Source organism: Rhea americana, unplaced genomic scaffold, assembly GCF_003343005.1.
Source record: "Rhea americana isolate MKP2758 unplaced genomic scaffold, rheAme1 scaffold_593, whole genome shotgun sequence".
Taxonomy (NCBI): domain Eukaryota; kingdom Metazoa; phylum Chordata; class Aves; order Rheiformes; family Rheidae; genus Rhea; species Rhea americana.
In genome coordinates, this window is record NW_028186749.1 from 25,615 (window position 1) to 44,004 (window position 18,390).

General features: G+C 52.2%; 1 protein-coding gene across 1 annotated transcript in view; it reads left to right on the forward strand.

Annotated features, from left to right (window-relative positions):
* The window catches only part of ETV3 (ETS variant transcription factor 3), a 9,811-nt gene extending 975 nt beyond the window's left edge, over window positions 1–8,836 (forward strand). The window contains exons 2-5 of the mRNA XM_085319507.1: window positions 1,093–1,155; window positions 2,169–2,406; window positions 4,860–4,975; window positions 7,566–8,836. Of these exons, the coding sequence (XP_085175633.1) occupies window positions 1,110–1,155; window positions 2,169–2,406; window positions 4,860–4,975; window positions 7,566–8,761 (1,596 nt within the window). The 5' untranslated portion in view covers window positions 1,093–1,109 and the 3' untranslated portion in view covers window positions 8,762–8,836. The remainder of the gene's footprint in view (window positions 1–1,092; window positions 1,156–2,168; window positions 2,407–4,859; window positions 4,976–7,565) is intronic.
* The last annotated feature ends 9,554 nt before the right edge of the window (window positions 8,837–18,390 follow it).

Sequence of the window (18,390 nt, forward strand, 5' to 3'; positions counted from 1 at the left end):
GGCTCCGCCGCCCCCCGCCTCCCCCCGGGGCTCCTGGCCGCGGCTGCCGCCGCAGTTGCCCCGCCCGCGGCAGGGCACGGAGAGAGGGAGGGCGGGCGGGAGCGGCGCGCCGGTGCCGCGGCGGCGGGCAGGCTCGGGCAGGCCGCGGCTCGGGGAGGGCAGGGCAGGGCGCGGGGCGGCCGCCAGGCTGTAACGGGAGCCGCGGCCAGCCAGGAGCCAGCGGCCGCCGCGGCGCCTCGTCTCCTCCTCGCCACCATTTACATAGTTTTAGCACTTCAAAGCGGCGGCGGCGCCGAGCAGGAAGCCCCGGCGGGGACAAAACGGTACCGGGCCCCTCCCGGGGCCAGGCGGGCGCCGGGGCCGGTTCCCAGGGCGGGCAGGGCGCAGGGATTCCCCCAGCAGCCTTCCCGGGAGGTTTTGGAGCGTGCTATAAGTTACCGGTGCCGCGGCAGGGCCCCAGCGCTTTCCGAAGCGCCTTTTGTCCCGTGAGCGCTGCCGGGGACGACGCTTTTTTGTGTGTTTATTTCCTGTTAGCCGAATATTCTCGGGAGCGAGAAGGCTTCCGAGGCTCCGCTTTGTTCTGTTCGATCAAGCAGAGCGCGCGCAGGTAGCTCTTAAAGCAGACCTCGTCTACCTAAAGAAATTAAAATCAGATGTGYGTTCTGGAATGGAAATCAGAAGCTGGGAATTTTTTTCCTCTCTTGCTGGTACATCTGGGTGAGCTCAGCCGCTTGTGTATTTTGGCACTGGAGCCTGTCTAGTAACAGAAGACAAACTGTGTTTGGCTTGTTTTGTCTGTCTCACGGTCCCGTCTTGCTGCGGTGTTTCATTTGCACGCTTTAATAGCAGGGCAGAAGGGAAGCAAATATTAAATGCTATATTTTCATGGTGCGGTTAAAAGGCAGACACGGATGATTATGGCCACCAGTAACAGCAAAACCGTGGGTGCCATCCCTTGGAGTTGGCAGGATTACAGTTAGAGGTGGCCTCTTCGGATAAAGGAGCCTTCTACAGGAAGGAATGAAATTCAAAGTGCCGCCTGCGATAAYGGCATATTGATACAGTTGTTGCTTGTTTCCTTCTGTTTCGCAGTCAGCAGGAGGGAGAAAATGAAAGCAGGCTGCAGCATTGTGGATAAACCAGAAGGAGGAGGAGGTAAGGAAGCGCATACAGTGTAGAAGTCTAAAGTCTRGGGCTTTCAGCTATTACAAATTCCTCTTCATAGAATAAAGGAGCACAGGCAGGATTRATTCCACCTCTTTTAAAAGCTCTTTTGCACTGGCAAAAGCTGTGTGTAAATGAGAATTGATCAAACAAACGCTGATGGATTATCAGCGATTTTTTTTACTGTTTTGAGACTTCTGGTTTTAAGCAGAGTGCRAATAAATATTCCTGGAAATGTTTTATTTTTAAATCTTTTGATCTGTAAGTTAGATTTCCCCTCACAGTAGTATGGCTCGTAACTGCTTTTGTTTCAGTCGTAGCCTACAGCAGTGGTGCGGGTACCATTTGAGCATGGTGTGACTTGGCCTTGCACACTTCTTGAACCTAAAATTGGGCCCATGATGATTCGGAAAACCTCATGTTAACAGTTGTGCTGAGAAACTCTTCTGACAAAGCTGAACTTGGCACTCATTCAGAAACATCTGTCAGTGTGGTTGGATCTGGAGCAGGGTGTTTGCACTCTCTGAAACGCTGGTAGCGGGAGTCACTGAGAGGTATCCATGCACACCTCTCAAAATCAGGGCGCCAAGTGCTGAAATATGGATGGTTTGCCTACTGTGGGACACTTAGAGTTCAAACTGGAGCAATAGATAAAGCTTTAGGGCTCTTTTCTAATATTTTTTACTCCTCTATTTTTTTGACATTCCTTTCAATTTTACCTTTTTTGTTTTGGGATTCTCCCAGGAGAGTGGGGTAAAATGAGGAAGATGATAAAAASCTAGAGTAAGAAAGCTGGGTTTCTTTGCTTCTGCTTCTAACCCTTGTTGGATTCATAGCTACCAGAGGTGCTCTGTGGTCCCACTCTGTAAAGAATGTTATAAATATATATTGAAGGTGCTTGTTCCCGGTGTTAAAACTTGGCAGTTGTGAGCTCTGTAGTTCCAACTTGCTGTCTGAATGATATATTTTTATTTTTATTTTTTTTTATTGGGGCACTTTTCAAGGCTATCATTTTCCGGAGTGGGCATACAAGACCGAGTCCAGCCCTGGCTCCCGTCAGATCCAGTTATGGCATTTCATCTTGGAGCTCCTGCAGAAGGAGGAGTTTCGCCATGTCATTGCTTGGCAGCAGGGCGAATACGGGGAGTTTGTGATCAAGGACCCCGATGAGGTAGCGCGACTGTGGGGCAGGAGAAAATGCAAACCACAAATGAACTATGACAAGCTGAGCCGAGCTCTCAGGTGAGCAGAAGTCTCTGTGGAAATGATTGTCTGTCAGGCTGATGATGAGTGCTCCACCTGTTCTTCCCTGGTGCATCTGTGTAGTTGATTTGAGATGTTCTRCCTCCTGTTTGGTTGCACCTGTATCTCTGAGAGTCTTGTCTCCAACTTTTTGTTGTTAATTAGGTCTGATTGYACTTGGACATGATTAGAGAGGTTCAAGAGGGAATTCCCAGGTCACAGTGAGGTGTTCTATGTCCTGTGGTGAAGCATCATAACATAAATTTGCACTTACAGTTCAGGTTGTTATTATCAGGATGGCTTCCTTCCGGGGAGCTTTTCTGACTCTTTTCTCGGCTTCCATTGCTGATGCTGGCTTGAGCAATGAAGGCGTGGGAGGAAACCAGAGGTGTTACTCTATTATCACACCATCAATGATACGGTTTAAGAGAAAGCAACTCCCCTTTCTAACATAATTTGCACTTGCCTCTTTACTGTTAAATCCATGTAAGACACAGGTTCAGTGCCGGTTCCTAGTGGGTAACTGAGTTTAGTGTCGGTCACTTTTCACCGGCCCCTTCAGACTTCTTTGCCTTGTGTGGTGGGGAATTCTGGAGAATGAGTGCACTGTGATTACCTTATTACTCTAAACTGCTGCCTTGTTTTCCAGGGACCTGGGTTTGTTTTTCTGAGCTCCGATGACTTCAGTTTGCCTGTGGGTTAAGGATACCCTCTGGCCATCAGTGTCCCTTTGTTTTAGATATGGGCTCAATATTCCTCACTTTGCACTTCATAATTCTAAATCTTTCAATAAAACTTAGCACTGTTTTATTTTGCCCCTTTCACAGTTGGTGAGTTTCTACAGTTGTTATGTATTTTGAAGTGGGTCAGTGAAAAACTAACAGTCCTGTGAAGAATTTCAGCATGGACCAGGCCTATCACCTACAAAAACAACTAGGTTCTTGATGGGTTCTGGCATTTTTAATGCTGTCGATAAAATGGACTTCGCTGCTTTACGCCCTCTGATACCTCCTGGGTGGAGCTGCCAAAGACAAACAGGGTAGCAAACACAACAGTCTCATAATGGAACAGGAAGGAAACAATAAATTGAATAGCACCAACACTGTAATTGATGTATGGGAGTGGAAAATACTCTCCACCTGCCAACACTGATCATACCTTGGCGTCTTGAGGCTAAGTATGACAGTAGCAGGGCAAGACCACTGCAGACGTTAGCAGCTCCTTCAGTCTCTGGTCTTTACCCTCTTCTGCTAATAGCCAGTGCTGCTTTGCTTGGTGTGTTCTGTGGCAGTGGAAAGCATGTGTTAACCCACCYCCTAAGTATAGAAAATTGTGGTGATGATCAGTGTGTATCAACTTTGTTAGTACATCCTTACTAGAGGCTAAGGACAAACGGTAGTGGTGGTGTAAGTGGGGAGGAGGCTGTGGTGGAGACTATACTTACTTTTTCTAAGGCAGAGTTGTTCAGCACTCAGCTTTTGTTTTGCTCCGCCAAGGGCCTGAGAGTGAAGGAAGGAGGCTGGCTAGGTGTCAGTGCTGGCTATTGAGTGCCTCCTCTCTGTAGCCGTAATCAAAGCTGTCTGTGAAGGCAAGTGACTGTTTTGAATCCTAAGGTGCTAATGGGTAAACTGAAGTGACTTGCTCAGGGCTGTGACAGGCTGCAGCAGAAACCAGCTCTCTTGAGCTGCAGTCTGATGCCCTGTACACTGCATGACTGTCAAGATACCCTGGGCCTTGAAGATTGAGGGGGAAAAAAACAAACAGTGTGAGGGTATTCAGGTAATTCTGTCCTCTCATATCCTTTTCCCAGCTCTGTAGTTGCACTGGGTTTTGTTCTGCAAAAGCTTCAGGTTACACATTCTCTTTTTTCAGGTTGTTCTGTGTCTTAATAGAGGTTGTCGTATGAAATTTTCCCATCTTGTTCTTGGTCCTGTAACATTGACCTGACAACTACAGCTACTGCTAGCAGGAAGTAGTAGTGTTTAAGGAGCAGTCCCTGTTTGGCTGACTATAGTGTGCTTGCAGGGACAGAAATAGTGAGCTAGTGCCAGTTAAGTATGGGACACTTCTACAGGAACCCCAGCCCATGTGACCAGTCCCAGTTTGGACAGGGATGAAAACCTGTGTAGGCAGATCTGGGCATTTGTTCAGCTTTCACTTCCCGTTAGGTTCTCACCTTTTTCCTTATGTTCTAAGAAACAGTAGTGACCTGCAAAATAGTTTGAAATCTACTGACAAAAAATGCCTTATAGAAGGAACGGCTATCACTTGAAAACTTTCAGATCAACTAGTATTTTCTTATTCATAACGAAGTTCTGAGTAATGTGATGTTCGTAGATGAGGCAAAGGTGCGTTTGATAGACACTGAGTGTTGATAGCGTTAAAAGAAATGAGACTTTTAAACAGATCGCCAAGTGCTTTGACAGGTCTTTTAAACTTCTTTTTTTAAATAGATATTACTACAACAAGAGGATTCTTCACAAGACAAAAGGCAAAAGGTTTACCTACAAGTTCAACTTCAACAAACTGGTGATGCCCAACTATCCATTCATTAACATTCGTCCTAATGGTAAGTCTGGAGTTGGGGCTTCTTTCGAGTTTTCTTCAGTGTGTGTGGAGTGTCGGTGAACACAACACTGAGCTTCTGCGCAGCACTGGAGCTAGAACAGGCTGAGCAGTCTCTGCAGATTCCACTATCGGTCATCTCTTACACTTGAAAGACTGCTGGGGCAATCGGTGCTAATGTGGTGGGAATGTGTGGGCTGTGATAAAGCTTTATCTGGAATGCTCTTTCCCTCAGTTTGTCACAGACGCATCTGAGGTTGTCTTCAGGGGAGACTCAAGGCATTCTGGTTTCCTATTTGAGCTTGCTTGTTGGACTGTCTTTATTGGTGTTGTGGGTTTGCTTTGCTTTGCTGTTGGGGGTGGAAGGTGTCCTTGTGATAAGAAGGTTTTAGTTCTCTTGCAGGAACCTTGCCTCACATGTTTGTAAAGCACTACATAAGTTTATGATGCCATATAAATGTGACTCTTCTTGACAAAGAGCTTAGAGGTGTATGGCAAGGCGTACATGTGAGCCCTATCAGAAAGTCTGCAGCCCAATAGCAGATGGCTCTCCTCTCTTGTTTTGTAAAAGCCCCGTGTTTGCTGCAATTCTGCTCCTTCTATATCAGAAAGAATTTTTTAACTAAATTATACCTGGAGTTCAGAGAAACTTAATGGTGAGTACAGAGCGCTTTCCAGAGAAGAGTGGTAACTAGTTTATGAGTTTGAGTAAAATCACAGGTATGTCTAGATTCTCCCTGCGGCAGAACTGCATGCTGACATTCAGGAAAACAAAAAGAGTTTGGGAATGGAACGTAAGTGTTCTCTGCTTGTTCTAAGAGGCCTCTGAGTCTTGCCAGGTGTAATAGCGGAAGTTCATGCTGGATTTGTCCTGGAGTCAGCATTAATGCTGTAGTTTCTCTGGAAGAGGATCCCTTGTTAGCAAGATCTATTTTAGCGGCAGGAGGGAAATATTCGCCCCTGATCCATAGCAAGATTTTTGCAACTGTGGTGGTTGTCTGCATAACTGAACAGCTGCCACACAATGAGGAAAATTAACAGCAATCAAGTCCATCAAAAAATAATTCTGGAAGGCATTACAGTAAGGATCTGGACTGCAAGCTCTCTGCAGCAAAGAAATTGTGGCTGGAGAGAGGCCTGAACCACAGTTCTCACAGCGCTGTGTGCTTAGTCTTACCTCTCGAAGAAAGCCTTAGGGGAAGCATTGAAGATTTGTCGAGAAAGGAGAGAATAGGAGAAGTGGAGATTGAATGATGCCTCTGAAATCCCAGCAGCTGAGCATAGCAGGTTACATGTAGAAAACAGTATTTCTCATCAGTGCTGATGTATTCCGTGCCTACATACAGCAGCGACTGCTCATAGATCTTGGCAGTTGAACCATCATGCATCTATCTCCACCCCTGGGGAGTTCCAGCCAGGAAAGAGCACAAACATGTTTTAAAGCCATTGTCTTCTAAGTAAGCAACAACCTAAAAAATGGGGTGGAAGAATTGAAATATTCATAAAGGGTTCCGCTTCACTTGTGCGGGACATGTTGCCTTTATGGCAATGGGAAGAAGGAAACATATTCTCCAGGAGTCCTTCGCCAAAGCATGGGGGTGTAAGATGTAGTACGAAGCTGCACTGAAAATCTATAATTACTTGCAGCAACAAGTCTGGGCAGTTCCTGCTCAATATTGCTCACTGCTGTTCCTTTTCCCTGTTTGCAGCCACTCCCTTCTATCTCTGGGGCATGCATTTAAAAAAAGTAGTTTGGAGAACTGGAATGCACTTGTCTAATTACAACCTGTTTTCTTTCCTTCTGGCTGGGATGGGGGTTGGGATATCAAACCTGTTTGGGGCACTGGAATCAGGTTTCTTCTTTTGACTCTCACTCCTGTAGTTTTGAAGCGAAAAGAACCTGCATCAATTGACGTGCTGTTGAGGTGAGAAAGCAGGTGGGAGAATTTGCCTCAATATGGCTAATGACAGCAAGAGCAAGTTTTAGACAAGCTGCTCTGTAGGCACGGCAGAGGAAGTTTGATTTGAAAGGCTGGGGAAAAGGAGCCAGCAAGATTTAGCAGTATGACTGGCAGAAATGTTGGAGAGAAAATGTCTTCTCAGAAGAGTACAAATCAGTGACTTTCAGTATTCCGTCCTGAGAATTTGAGGTTTACCAACAACTCTTCTACTTGTGGTGCTAGAGCTCGATTGCTTAATTGTGCTTATAGCACACCATCCTTGGGAACATCTGGTTTAACCAGAGCAGAGAGTTCAGGGGAGGGCATCCAAAAGTGGAAGTTAGCTCTGGTGGTGGCTAGAGGTTTGAGAAAGCTCTGCTGGAGCTGAAAGAGGATTGATCTCCAGCAGAGGCAAGGTTTTGAGGTGGTAGAGGAGACTGGAACTATGCAGGGGAAAGGAGCAGATGGGAAAGGCACCTCCCATCTAATCGTCTGCTGTGTTGTTGATAGCGTATGGTATTTTTGTGTTGTGCTTCCAAATGCCTCCAGGTGCATCCCAAAAAGAAGTTCTTTACTTGTGATTTAACCTTCCTAAGCAACTGGGCTCTTAACTCTCTCTCTCTCTCTCTCTCTCCCCACCCACCCCCGCCTCAGGTGTCGTGCCACAGAGTGCCCCTCCTGTCCCCACAGCTTCGTCTCGCTTCCATTTCCCACCTCTGGACAGCCACTCTCCCACCGAAGATGCCCAGCCCAGTCGTTTCTCTGGTGGGTCCCTGATTCCATCCAACCCAGAAGCTTTGAACGACAGTGGCGAGAGGAAGCCTGACATGCCGGAGCTGGAGGATGGCTCCTCAGATTGGCGCCGTGGCGTGGATCTCATGACGTCGCGCAATGCAGTGGGCGCTGGTGGCGTCAATCACCAGAAGCGCAAGCCAGATATTATGCTTCCTCTGTTCACCAGGCCTGGAATCTACCCAGATCCTCACAGCCCCTTTGCTGTGTCTCCTCTGCCAGGGCGCGGCGGGGTCTTAAATGTCCCAATCTCTCCTGCATTGTCCCTGACTCCCACCCTTTTCTCCTACAGCCCCTCTCCGGGTCTCAGCCCCTTCACAGGTAGCAGCTGCTTCTCTTTTAACCCTGAGGAAATGAAACACTACCTGCATTCACAAGCTTGCTCTGTCTTCAACTACCATCTGAGTCCGCGGACTTTCCCCCGCTATCCGGGACTCATGGTTCCACCACTACAGTGCCAAATGCCCCATGAGGAGCAACCCCAGTTCCCGATTAAGCTACAGCCTCCACCTGTTGGACGCAAAAACAGAGAGAGACTGGAAAGTGCTGAGGAGTCAACTACCCCACAGCTAGCTACTCCTTCTCCCAGGGTCAAGGTTGAGCCCTCGATGGACAAGGAAGCAGAATGTGAAGAGCCATCAGTGAAAGGAAAAGAAAAAAGCGAGAAAGAGGAAGGCTCTAGCATGGCAGTGCCCAACGCCAGCCTGGAAGAGGAGAAAGGGCCTATATTTGCCAGACCAGCTGCCCCATCGTGGCACCCAGCACCATCAGCATCCACGCAAGTCAACTTCTCCGTTGAAGAATCCCAAGAGCAAGGAGAAGGCAGTGCAGAGAAGTCATCCCGAGATTCTGCAGGAGAATTAGGGGCTCAGGAGAAGAGAGAGGATGCCCTGATGCCTCCGAAACTGCGTCTCAAACGCCGCTGGAATGGTGACCGGCAGGCAGATGCCCCCGAGGAGCGCCAGAACGGCAAAGTCCACTGGAATGGCGTGCTGGGCAGCCCACACCTCGTGGCAGGGCCCAAGGCCATGACAGCCACGGCTGCGTCCAACACCTAGGCGTGGGAGAGCCTCGCAGTCCGTTTGTACTGAAAGCATCTGTGTATTTATGTAGCAAGGATGCAGAGCGTGGGGGGCGGGAGGGTGGGGGGCTGGGGCTAGAATGGTTTGATAATTCTAGAGACTAGGGTTTTGTGTTCTTTGTTTTCATTGTTGAATTGCAGGTGAGACGCGATTGTCTTGTTCTGATCAGGAGAGGCGAGGGAAGCTGACATTTTGTGCGCGAGCTTCAGACCTTGCATGAACTCCAGATGGGGTTGAGGCCTCCACCGTGCCTGAGGAACTCCAGACATATTTTATATATGCTCTAGTATTTATAGAAGCAGGAATCTCTGAATTCATCTTCCTTTTTTATGGAGTCTGGTGTGATGGTGGGAGAGGATTTCCTGACAATTGAGATACGACATTTGTCGGTGTCGGAAGCTGTCTGTATTTTGGGAGGGGTGGGGGGCAGGGGGAGAGGGAACATTGCACTGTCTTTAAAACAGAATAGATTGCAGAAAGGCATAAATCAGAAGGTCACCTTGGCATCAGTAAGGTGGGATGCTGCTGAAAAGGCAGCAGTAGTGGCACGAGCTATGTTCCTGACTAGCAGATCTTGGTAGTGCTTCAAGATGTGGTGGTAGTTCTTTTAGCCTTTTTGAAATACTGCAGAAGCCATGAGCAAATTATAGAATCTTTCAGGGAAGGGAGTGGGGTGGGAAAAAAAAAACCCTAATGCCTTTAATATACGCATTAAAATGTACCCTAGTTTTTTTCCTAATTGTATGGGTGGAGTTGGGAGTGATTGGAAGATTAACACTGAAATGATTGTGGTGAGTTCATAGAGAAGGAATGACAGGAGCTTTGTTAAATCTTATTTCCTTTGTTTGGTGCCCCTATCACTTTGACTCATGCCTTAACTACGTGTACACTTTATGTGATCAGGGTCTATTGACAGAAGAGGCTTGTATAAGAGCCAGATGCATTTGGCCAAGGTTGGGTTTCTAGACGGTATTAGATTTTGTCGTGTGACAGAGTGCTGCGAGAAACCGAGTGTGGTGGCTGCAGAAGGACCGAGTCGCGTGGAAGCTGCGGAGTAGGTCAGGCGTTCAAAGCGACGCCTCTGTCGGCTGGCACAGAGCACATGCAGGAGGGATTCAGAAGTACGTTTTCTAGAGGATGGGTTGATACTGGAGGGAAGGGGAGCAGTTTGTGTGCTGGTAGCTGCTCTTGAGTTTGCTGTGTAAATCTTGCTGTGTTTGCTATAAATCTGCTATTTCCCTACATAGCTGCGTTTCTCGTTAGAGTAATTAGGTTCCAGATTACACCAAGGAATGTGGTTCTCTATAGAGGGATGAATTTCTAAAAAAAATTCCTTGAAAGGAACTTAAAAACAATTGATCTCCACAGGGATAGAGTTGTATCTACAGTGTTGTTGATTGTTCATGCAATTTTAGGCGAATAGCTTGTGCAGGCAGATTTCTTTAATCAAGGACTTAGTTACTGTTGTAAGAGGGCAGGGAGTGTGTGAGCACAATATTATTTGCATGCGCTATTAGGCATGTAAACTTTTGTCTGTGCAACTGAGATGGCAGCTTGCCCGTTCAGATCAGGGCTAGCACGTTGAGACGCYGATAAGGCCCCACTGAAATAAAATACTGTCCGTAGTACGAGGAGGGTTCGTGGGGGAAACGGTCTACTCGGAGACGACAGCCCGAGAGGCGGTGCGAGAGCTATATTCTGAACGGGGAGGGTGGGAAAGGGGTTGCAATCTACTTGCTCGGGCTAGTCCACCGTAGCTGCAGCGTCCGCGCCTTGGTGCAATTCCCGCTTCGTGCCCTGTTGAGCAATCTGTCCAAAGCCGCGAGCCGAGCTGCTGCTCGGCGGGGCTGAAAACCCGCGGACCTCCGAGCTCCCGGTTCGTGGCTGTGACCGCTAGTCCGTGGGGCTGCCTTTTCTCGCACCTGGATTTACCTCCAAATTTGGAGCCAAGCACAGAGGAAAAGMGGGGGAAGGAGCCCCTCGTTCTGGACCACCCTTCCCCAGAGAGAGGGCCAGCAGATGTCAGTGTGAACTCAGGAATTAGAAACATGAGGCCTTTCAGATCAGTAATGCATATCGTCACCCCCATCGTACCCAAGTGCCGGAGTCCGTGGATGCTGCTTCCGTTTAGGGGAGGGGGGAGTACAGGTCGCCCTTTTCGCACTTCTTTAGGGAAAAAAGTTGACTACGTGGAACTGTCGTTTGGCTTTAAAAGTTCATGATCGGTTTTGGGGCCGGGGGTTTCTTCATAGCCATTGCACTGCAAACTGGGAGCTGCAAGTTCAGGGATAAAGGACTCAGGTTCTCAGGACAACGGACCAGTGACCGCTGGGTACGTCTGACTCCAGGTGATGCCCTCTGCTTCGGAGGAGGGGGCAGCAAGGCTCCCTTCGGCGGCGGTACCCCCTTCCCCGCGGGCTCAGGGGGTCACCTTTGTGCAAAGGCAGGGGCTCCTCCTGACCAGACTTCACATTGCCTAGCAGCAGCTTCAGAGGAGGAAGCTTATAAATACATTTTAAATAAAATATATATATTCCAATGTGCCAAAATATTTAAACTTGTAAAGTTTAAATGGTTGAAATCTCAACGTCCACCTGTATTAATTAATCAAGAGCATGTTAATGTTTAAACCTTTTTTGCTTTGTTTAGTCATAGAGAATCTGTAGGAAAGAGACTTTAATCGGACAACCAGCTGCAATCCCAAGATTTCTTGGGGGGGAAAAAAAGATCAACACAGGGCAGGGAAGATTAGCCACRCGTCTACCCGTAATGGCAACCAGGTCTTGCAAAATTGCCGGGCCCTGAGGCTTGATACGCTCCGGAGTTAAAAAACGATCCGATTTCTCCCTCTCCCTTCAAAGCTGGGCCCGTCCCGTGGACGAGGATTCTGCAAGACTGTCGCGACTGGGAGACTTGTGCGGCTGCTCGTGTCCCGCTCCACGCGGGGGTTTCATCTTCCCGGTGCCGTGGGTGAAGAGAAGGAAAAGCCCCTCTCCAGAAGCATTAACCGCGGTGGCAGATCATGTCACTGTCTTCACCTACAGGAGGTTAAACCCATTGCTTGGTTGTCCTTTGTTTTTATTTATTCCATAATTATGTTTTTGTTTTTAAAATAACCTTTTTTCTCTTTTTTTCTTATGGATCCTGGTGGGTTTTAAAAATTTCTTCTTTTGGTTTGAGATACTTGTAATCAGATTGTTTAAAAAAAGTTCGATTTTTAGAGTGTTTTTAAGGAGAAAGTATTTACCAATAGATTTTTTTTAAAAAAAAGAATCACTTTTCATGAGGCATGTTCTTTGACTTTATTAGAATTGATTCAGCAGGGATTAGTATGGATGCATACACATGAGCAATGAATTTGTTAGCTTGAGCTGTCTGTCCATTGAAAGCAGGATTAAAAGTGTGTGTGTATATGTACATAAAAATGTAAAGTAGTCTTTAAATACTCCATTGTGCAGTGCCTTTAGACGTTCCACTTTCTATAAAGTCTTCAAAAAAAGTTTGCATATATATATTATATATATATGATGTAATGTTATAGAAATATATGTATAATATACATATTTTTTCCAGGGGTATCTGATAGCTCTGTATTTTGTTATGGAAGTTGAAAGAAAAAAAGTATTTTACCTCAAATTAAAAAGTTAAATAAACCTTTTAAATAAGCATATATGCTTTTAGCTTAGTTCTTGGTCGTTTTACCTTCGTGGCTCTTGTTGCTGTGAAGTTGCCCTGCGTCGCCCGTGCAGATGGGCGCAGTCGCAGGGTGTTGGGAAGGGGGGAATTACCCTCCTTCCCAGCTGCGGAACCGAGACGCAGATTAAGTTCCTTGACCAGAATCTCTTAAGGCCTTTCCTAGAATTGAGAACTGAATCCAGATCTGCTGAGATTAGTGTCTTGACCACAAAATCAGAATACCCTCCGCTCTTCTCTAGTACCTGTTTCTTTGGAGGTTCACGCGCCGTCCTTGACRTGTCGCAGCGGTCGCGCTCGGAGGAAACGGGCCGTGCCTGAGGAGGTGAGTGTCTTTCCCGTTCTTAGGGGTAGCGGAATTGAGATGCAAAGGGGGAAGTTACTTGCACGGAAAGCCGCTCACAAAGCCCGAAGTAGCGCCCAGGTGTTTTAACTCCTAGGCTTGCGCCTTACCYGAAGACTGCTTCCGAGGCTGCTGCTGGAGCACTGAACTTTCAAATCGTGCTACGCGTGTGGGTTTTCAGGCCCCTTGTGTTTGGAGATGAGTATTTCCTCCTTCGCAGCTGGCTGCCAGCGACAGACTACTTGTTCTTTCTTGTAACCACATACCCATCCGTATAAACCAGCTCCTTCCATCCCTGGGACTGCGGTTCCTCCTGTTTGCCTTGCGTCATACTGGTGCGTGCGGGTTTTTTTTCAAGGTAATTAGTGCTGCCATTTCTTAAATCCATGGAAATGCAGCACTTGAAGTGGCTTTAAAAGCCTCCGCACTGTCCCGACGCGCGTGCCTTTCACCGGGCGGCACTCTGAGCGCGGCGCCCCTTCTCCCAGGGCTCCCCTGCCCAGGGACCTCGTCTCGCGCCTGGTCTTTCAGCAGACGCGCTCCTCTGGGGCTCCGGGGCTTCTTGCTCTGTTGGTTTTTTACCCCCCAGCTCTAGGGTCCTGCAGCAACTGTTGAGACTCGTCTTGGCAGCTGCGCTATAACCTTTCCCTGGTGTTGGCGGCTCAGAGCCGGCACGGTCAGCTGCGAGCGTTTCGGCATCTTGGAGCCGACGGTACCGCGTTCCCTGATCCCGCCGTGGGGGCCTTTCTAAAGGAAACCCGCCTCCCCCCAAGACTGGCGAAGCGAGRTTTCTTCCCTAAACACCGCCCCGCTGCCTTCGGGCTCGGGGGCGTGAGCGGGGGGCTTCTTCCACCCCGGTCCGGCGCAGCGGGAGGCGGCCGGTCCCGAGGCGCTCGCGGCCGCGGAGARGCCGAGGGAGCTCTCGAGAGCCCCGTTAACGGGGGATTAACCTAGCTGTAAACCCGTCGGCGCAAGCGCACYGAGTCCGAGCCGCGGCAGCGCCTGGGCGCTGGGGCCGTCCCGGAGCGGCGCCGCGCCGGCACGGCGAGCCGAGCCCCGGCGGGCGGCAGCGCCGCGGCTCGCGAGCTGCACCGCTGCCAAATTGGTTTCGAACCAAATTCAGCTGAAACTGGCTTAAATCCACGCTCTGAAATCAGCACGGCTCCCTCGCCTGTTCGCCAGGCCTTTTGCCAAAGGTGTCTTTATTTATTTTTTAATTTTTTTAGGGCTTTTTCGAGGATTTTATTTTTTTTAGGATTTTTTTTTCTCTTTTAGTTTTCAGTCTGTCCGCAGCGGAAAGGGGCTCGCCGGGAGGGGGACGCSCGCGGAGGAGCCGGGTCTGCCCGAGCTGCGAGCTCCTTCCCCGAGGAGCAGGAGGGATCTGCGTCGGGAGGGSGTTAGCGGACGAGCTCCTGGCCCCGGGCCCCGCGCCTGCACCGCCGCGCCGTGCCTCGCCAGCCCTTCCCGCCGCCTGGGAAGGGCTGCAGCCCCAGCTGCCGTCCCGGCGCTCGGCTCGGGKTTTTGGCCTGCTGATGTGTGCAAAAGGGGTCAGAGCTGGCTAGCAAGGGCTTTCCATCCAGTGCCTTAAATGCACAATTAATCTAATGAGAACTATATATTTAATTAAACACGTGTTAATTCCAAGGACACGTGTGCTAAGGTTCTGATAGCTAATCCTCGAGTGTTTTTTTTTTCCTTTTTACTTATTAATTAATACCTTCAGCCCTATCGACACTAGCAGCCCTGTCAGCTCTCGCAGCTCCGCAGCGGTGCAGCTGCCTGTTTTCCACCCAAATCGGCGCCCGCGGGCGCCTCGTGCTGCGGTGGGCAGCAGCCTGCTCCTTGCTTAAAGAAAAGCTGCTGCCCGGGGCAGCGGCCGCTCAGGCTGCGTTTGCGCTGTTGCAGGGCTGCGCGGGCCGGGCGGGCACGTTGCTTTCGGGGGGGTCTGGGAGCTGTTTAGGGCTTTCTGTGCAAGCAGCTTGCCTTGGCCTTGGTGTTTAATAACTTTTCCCCCAGCACTTGGTCCTGTTTGGAAGTTTGCAAARCGCTTGCTTGTGTATTTTGAGTCTCCCTCGGCCAAACGTTTTTATTTACACGTTTGTTTCACAAAGTCCGAGACGGAAAATATTTCCACGCATCGATACCCAGCTGGCAGGCAAAGGGAAGGGAGAAGAAATGGGGTTTTCCCGTCCAAACACAGGCAAAGCTGGAGCGCCRCCGGAGCCGCGTTTGGTCTCCCAGCTCGTCTGAGCTTTCGGGGACGTGGGAGACGCGGCTCCGCGGCGCCTCTCCGAGCACGCGGGAACTTGAGCTCGAGATCGTGCGGCACGAAGAGGTTTCGAGCTCTCGCRCGGGGGCTGCGAACGGTGGCGGCTCCCGCGGAGCTCAGCGCCGCACRGGCGAGACAGCGAGTCCTCCCACCCGGTGCAGGGAGCTGCAGGGTAAAACTCTTCCCTTAAAAGAAAACAGCTATGAAAACGATGGAAAAAAATACGCAGTTTTGCAGATGCTTTTCCAATTTTTTTTTTTTTTTTTTTTTATTGCAAGAAGCCCTTTTTCAGTTTAACCGACAATGCTGTAACAGAATGCTGTCTGCTTTCCAGGGAAAATAAAGGCAGCTTTGGGCCCAAACGGGAAACCCAAAGCTTAATCCTCTGAAATTTCCAGTAAAATCCAAGCGGCAATTTTCCAAAGTGGCTCCAGCAGCTCTTTCTGGGAGCCGGGAGCTGATGGCAAAGCTGCTTAGGAGGCTCCTCGCCCAGCAGCTCTCCCGGCCGGCTGCTCCCCCTCCTGCCCCGACGCCGCCTCCAAGCCTCGGGCGCTGGGAAAGCCCCTCCGCACCTTTCCCTCCTCCTCCTCCTCTTTTTCACCCCCTTAAGCAGAGCCAGGTCGGCTAAAAGCAGGGTTTGGCAGTGCAAAACGTGTGCTCGTGTGGCCCCTTGGGACGGAGGGTGGTTTTTTGGGGGGAGAACCCGTGAACTGAGGCTCCCCGTTCTCATCCCACTCCCAGGAGCGAAGCCCAGGGGAGCAGGGAGAAGAAAAATGGGGATTTTCGTCTCTTTTTTTCTCGGCGCCCTCGGAGGCAGCCGCAGCTGGGAAAGCAAAGCAGATTTTACCAAAAAAAAAAAAAAAAAAAAAAGACAACAACAAAAAAAAACCACCCTGCAGGCGTTTTCCCTTCCCTCGAAGGCGGCTGGAGGCGGCCAAGGGCTTCCGTCCCGCTTCTCCCTCCTCCGGCCGCGGCCCCGGGGATGCCGCCCGCCGCCCGGCCCCACGGTTCGCCGGCTCCGCGGGTGCTTTTCCGCCAGCCTGCGGGACAGCAGCTGCCCCCGGGCTTTCCCTGCCCGACTTTATCTCAGCGTTATTTTAGCGCATGAGCGCTGCAGGCCGGGGCGGAAGCGACGTGTTGGGAAAGGGCGACGGTCCCCGCGCCCTGCTCGGCTTCTCCCCGGGGCCCTTCGAGCCAGGACACGCAGCGCCTCGGCCGGGCTGCTCTTCCCCGCTAAAGGGAGGGGGAAAAAAATAAAAGGAAAGAAAATACCCCCCCGTGCAAGGCGCGGGAGCCCGGGCGGCGCGTTGGCGGGGCCAGAAGCGCTCGCCGCCCCCGCGCCGCGGCTGCAGCGGGAGAAGCGGGCGCATCCCGGTGGGAGCGAGCGGGAAGCTCCGCTTGGCTCCGGGCGGCTTCCAGGGGCCTCGAGGCTCCAGCGAATCCCAATCCTGGCGCCTTCCCGTGGCCGCGGCCGAGCCACCGCGCTCGGCTGCCCGGCCCGTCCTGGCCGTCCCGGTCCCTGCGCCGGGAGGGGCTGGCTGCGGACGGGGCCGGTGGCGGGGCCAGGGCGAAGCCCGCGCTCCGTCCCCGCGCTCCCGCTCGGCTCCTCGCTGTTCCCATGGCCCCTAATCCGCTTGTTTTAATAGCATTAAACGCTTTCAAACAAACAGGCCCTTCACCTCCGCCGGCGCCGCCCCGGGAGGGCCGGCTAAGGCGATCGGAGCGGGATTTGGGAGGGACGAAGGGGCAGCAATCCGGCGAAACCTCGGCCCGCGGAGCGACCCGAGGCCGACGAGGGGCCCGAAGAGGCGGCGAGGAGGGAAAAGCAAATTRGGAGAGCAAACCGGGCGGGAGGAAAACGCGAGGCGAGCGCGGCGCCGGCGGAGTTTAGCCCCCTGCCCCCGGCGCCCGCCGGCCCCGGAGGCCTCTCTGCGCCTCTGCTCGGGCGCGAGGAGCCCGAATTGCCCGCCCGGTGCCGGCTTTGCCCCCGCTCGCCRCCGGCGCTTCCCCTCGCGCGGCCCGGACCAGCCTCTCCCCGAGCCGCCGGGCGCGCCGGTTGTCGGGGTTTTTTTTTGTTTGTTTTTCCCCCCTCTCAGAGGCAGTTCTCACGATGTTTTTTTTTCCTGGAAAGCCGCTTTGCGGCGCTGCCCGGGGCTGCCTCGGGGCCAGCCCGGCGGCCGCCGGCCTCCCCCCCTCCGTTTGCGGGAGACGCGGGGACGAGGCGCGGGAAAGGGGGACGTTCCCGCAGGCCGGCGCGGGGTCCCGCACCCGACGCACCCGGGCCGTCGGATAACCCGTTCTTCGGAAGCGGCTCTTCTAGCTCGCCCTCGGCGTGGTTTCTCGCCCCGGCCGCGGCGCAGCCTCGGCACCGCCGCCGTCCCCGCCGGCACGCCGGGGACCTGCCGCGGGAAAACCCCAAACCTCCCGGTCCTCCTCTCCCGCTTCCCCTTTCCAGCGCTTTCGCTCTCCCTCTATTCCCTGCTGGAAGGGGGGAAGGGGGGGGAGAAGATTTGCGCTTAGCCCTCCCCCTTCCGTTATACACGAAGGTGATTCTCCCGGCGCCCCTCAGGCGGTCGCTCTCGCCCAGCCCGGTGCACGGGCCGGCGTTCCTCGGCGCGCCGCGATTCCCGCAGGTGAGCGCGGCCGGGCCGGGCCGGGCCGGGCCGCCCGGGGCTCCTCCGCGCCGCAGCCGGCCCTTCCTCCGCGCCTCTGCCCACCGGGGATGCGGGGACCCCCCGAGCGCGCCGGGAGCGGGGCACACACCGACCGTCCTCGAGAGCGACAGCGACCCGGTCTGCTGCAGCTGGGTCGGGGAGGCCCCGCAGCGGCTCTGCGTCGCCCCAGGCGTTGGGTGCCTCCTCCCGTGCACAGGGTGCACCCCTCCTGGGCATTGGGTGCACCCCTCCTGGGCACTGGGTGCATCCCTCCTGGCACTGGGTGCATCGTCCTAGGTATTGGGTGCATTCTCCTGGGCACTGGGTGCATCCCTTTAGGTGCTGGGTGCATACTCCCGGGCACTGGGTGCACCCTTCTGGCATTGGGTGCATCCCTTTAGGTGCTGGGTGCATCCTCCTGGGCACTGGGTGCACCCTTCTGGCATTGGGTGCATCCTCCTGGGCACTGGGTGCATCCCTTTAGGTGCTGGGTGCATCCTTCTGGGCACTGGGTGCATCCTTCTGGCATTGGGTGCATCCTCCTGGGCACTGGATGCATCCCTTTAGGTGCTGGGTGCATCCTCCCGGGCATTGGGTGCATCCCTCCTGGCACTGGGTGCATCCTCCTGGGCACTGGGTGCACCCT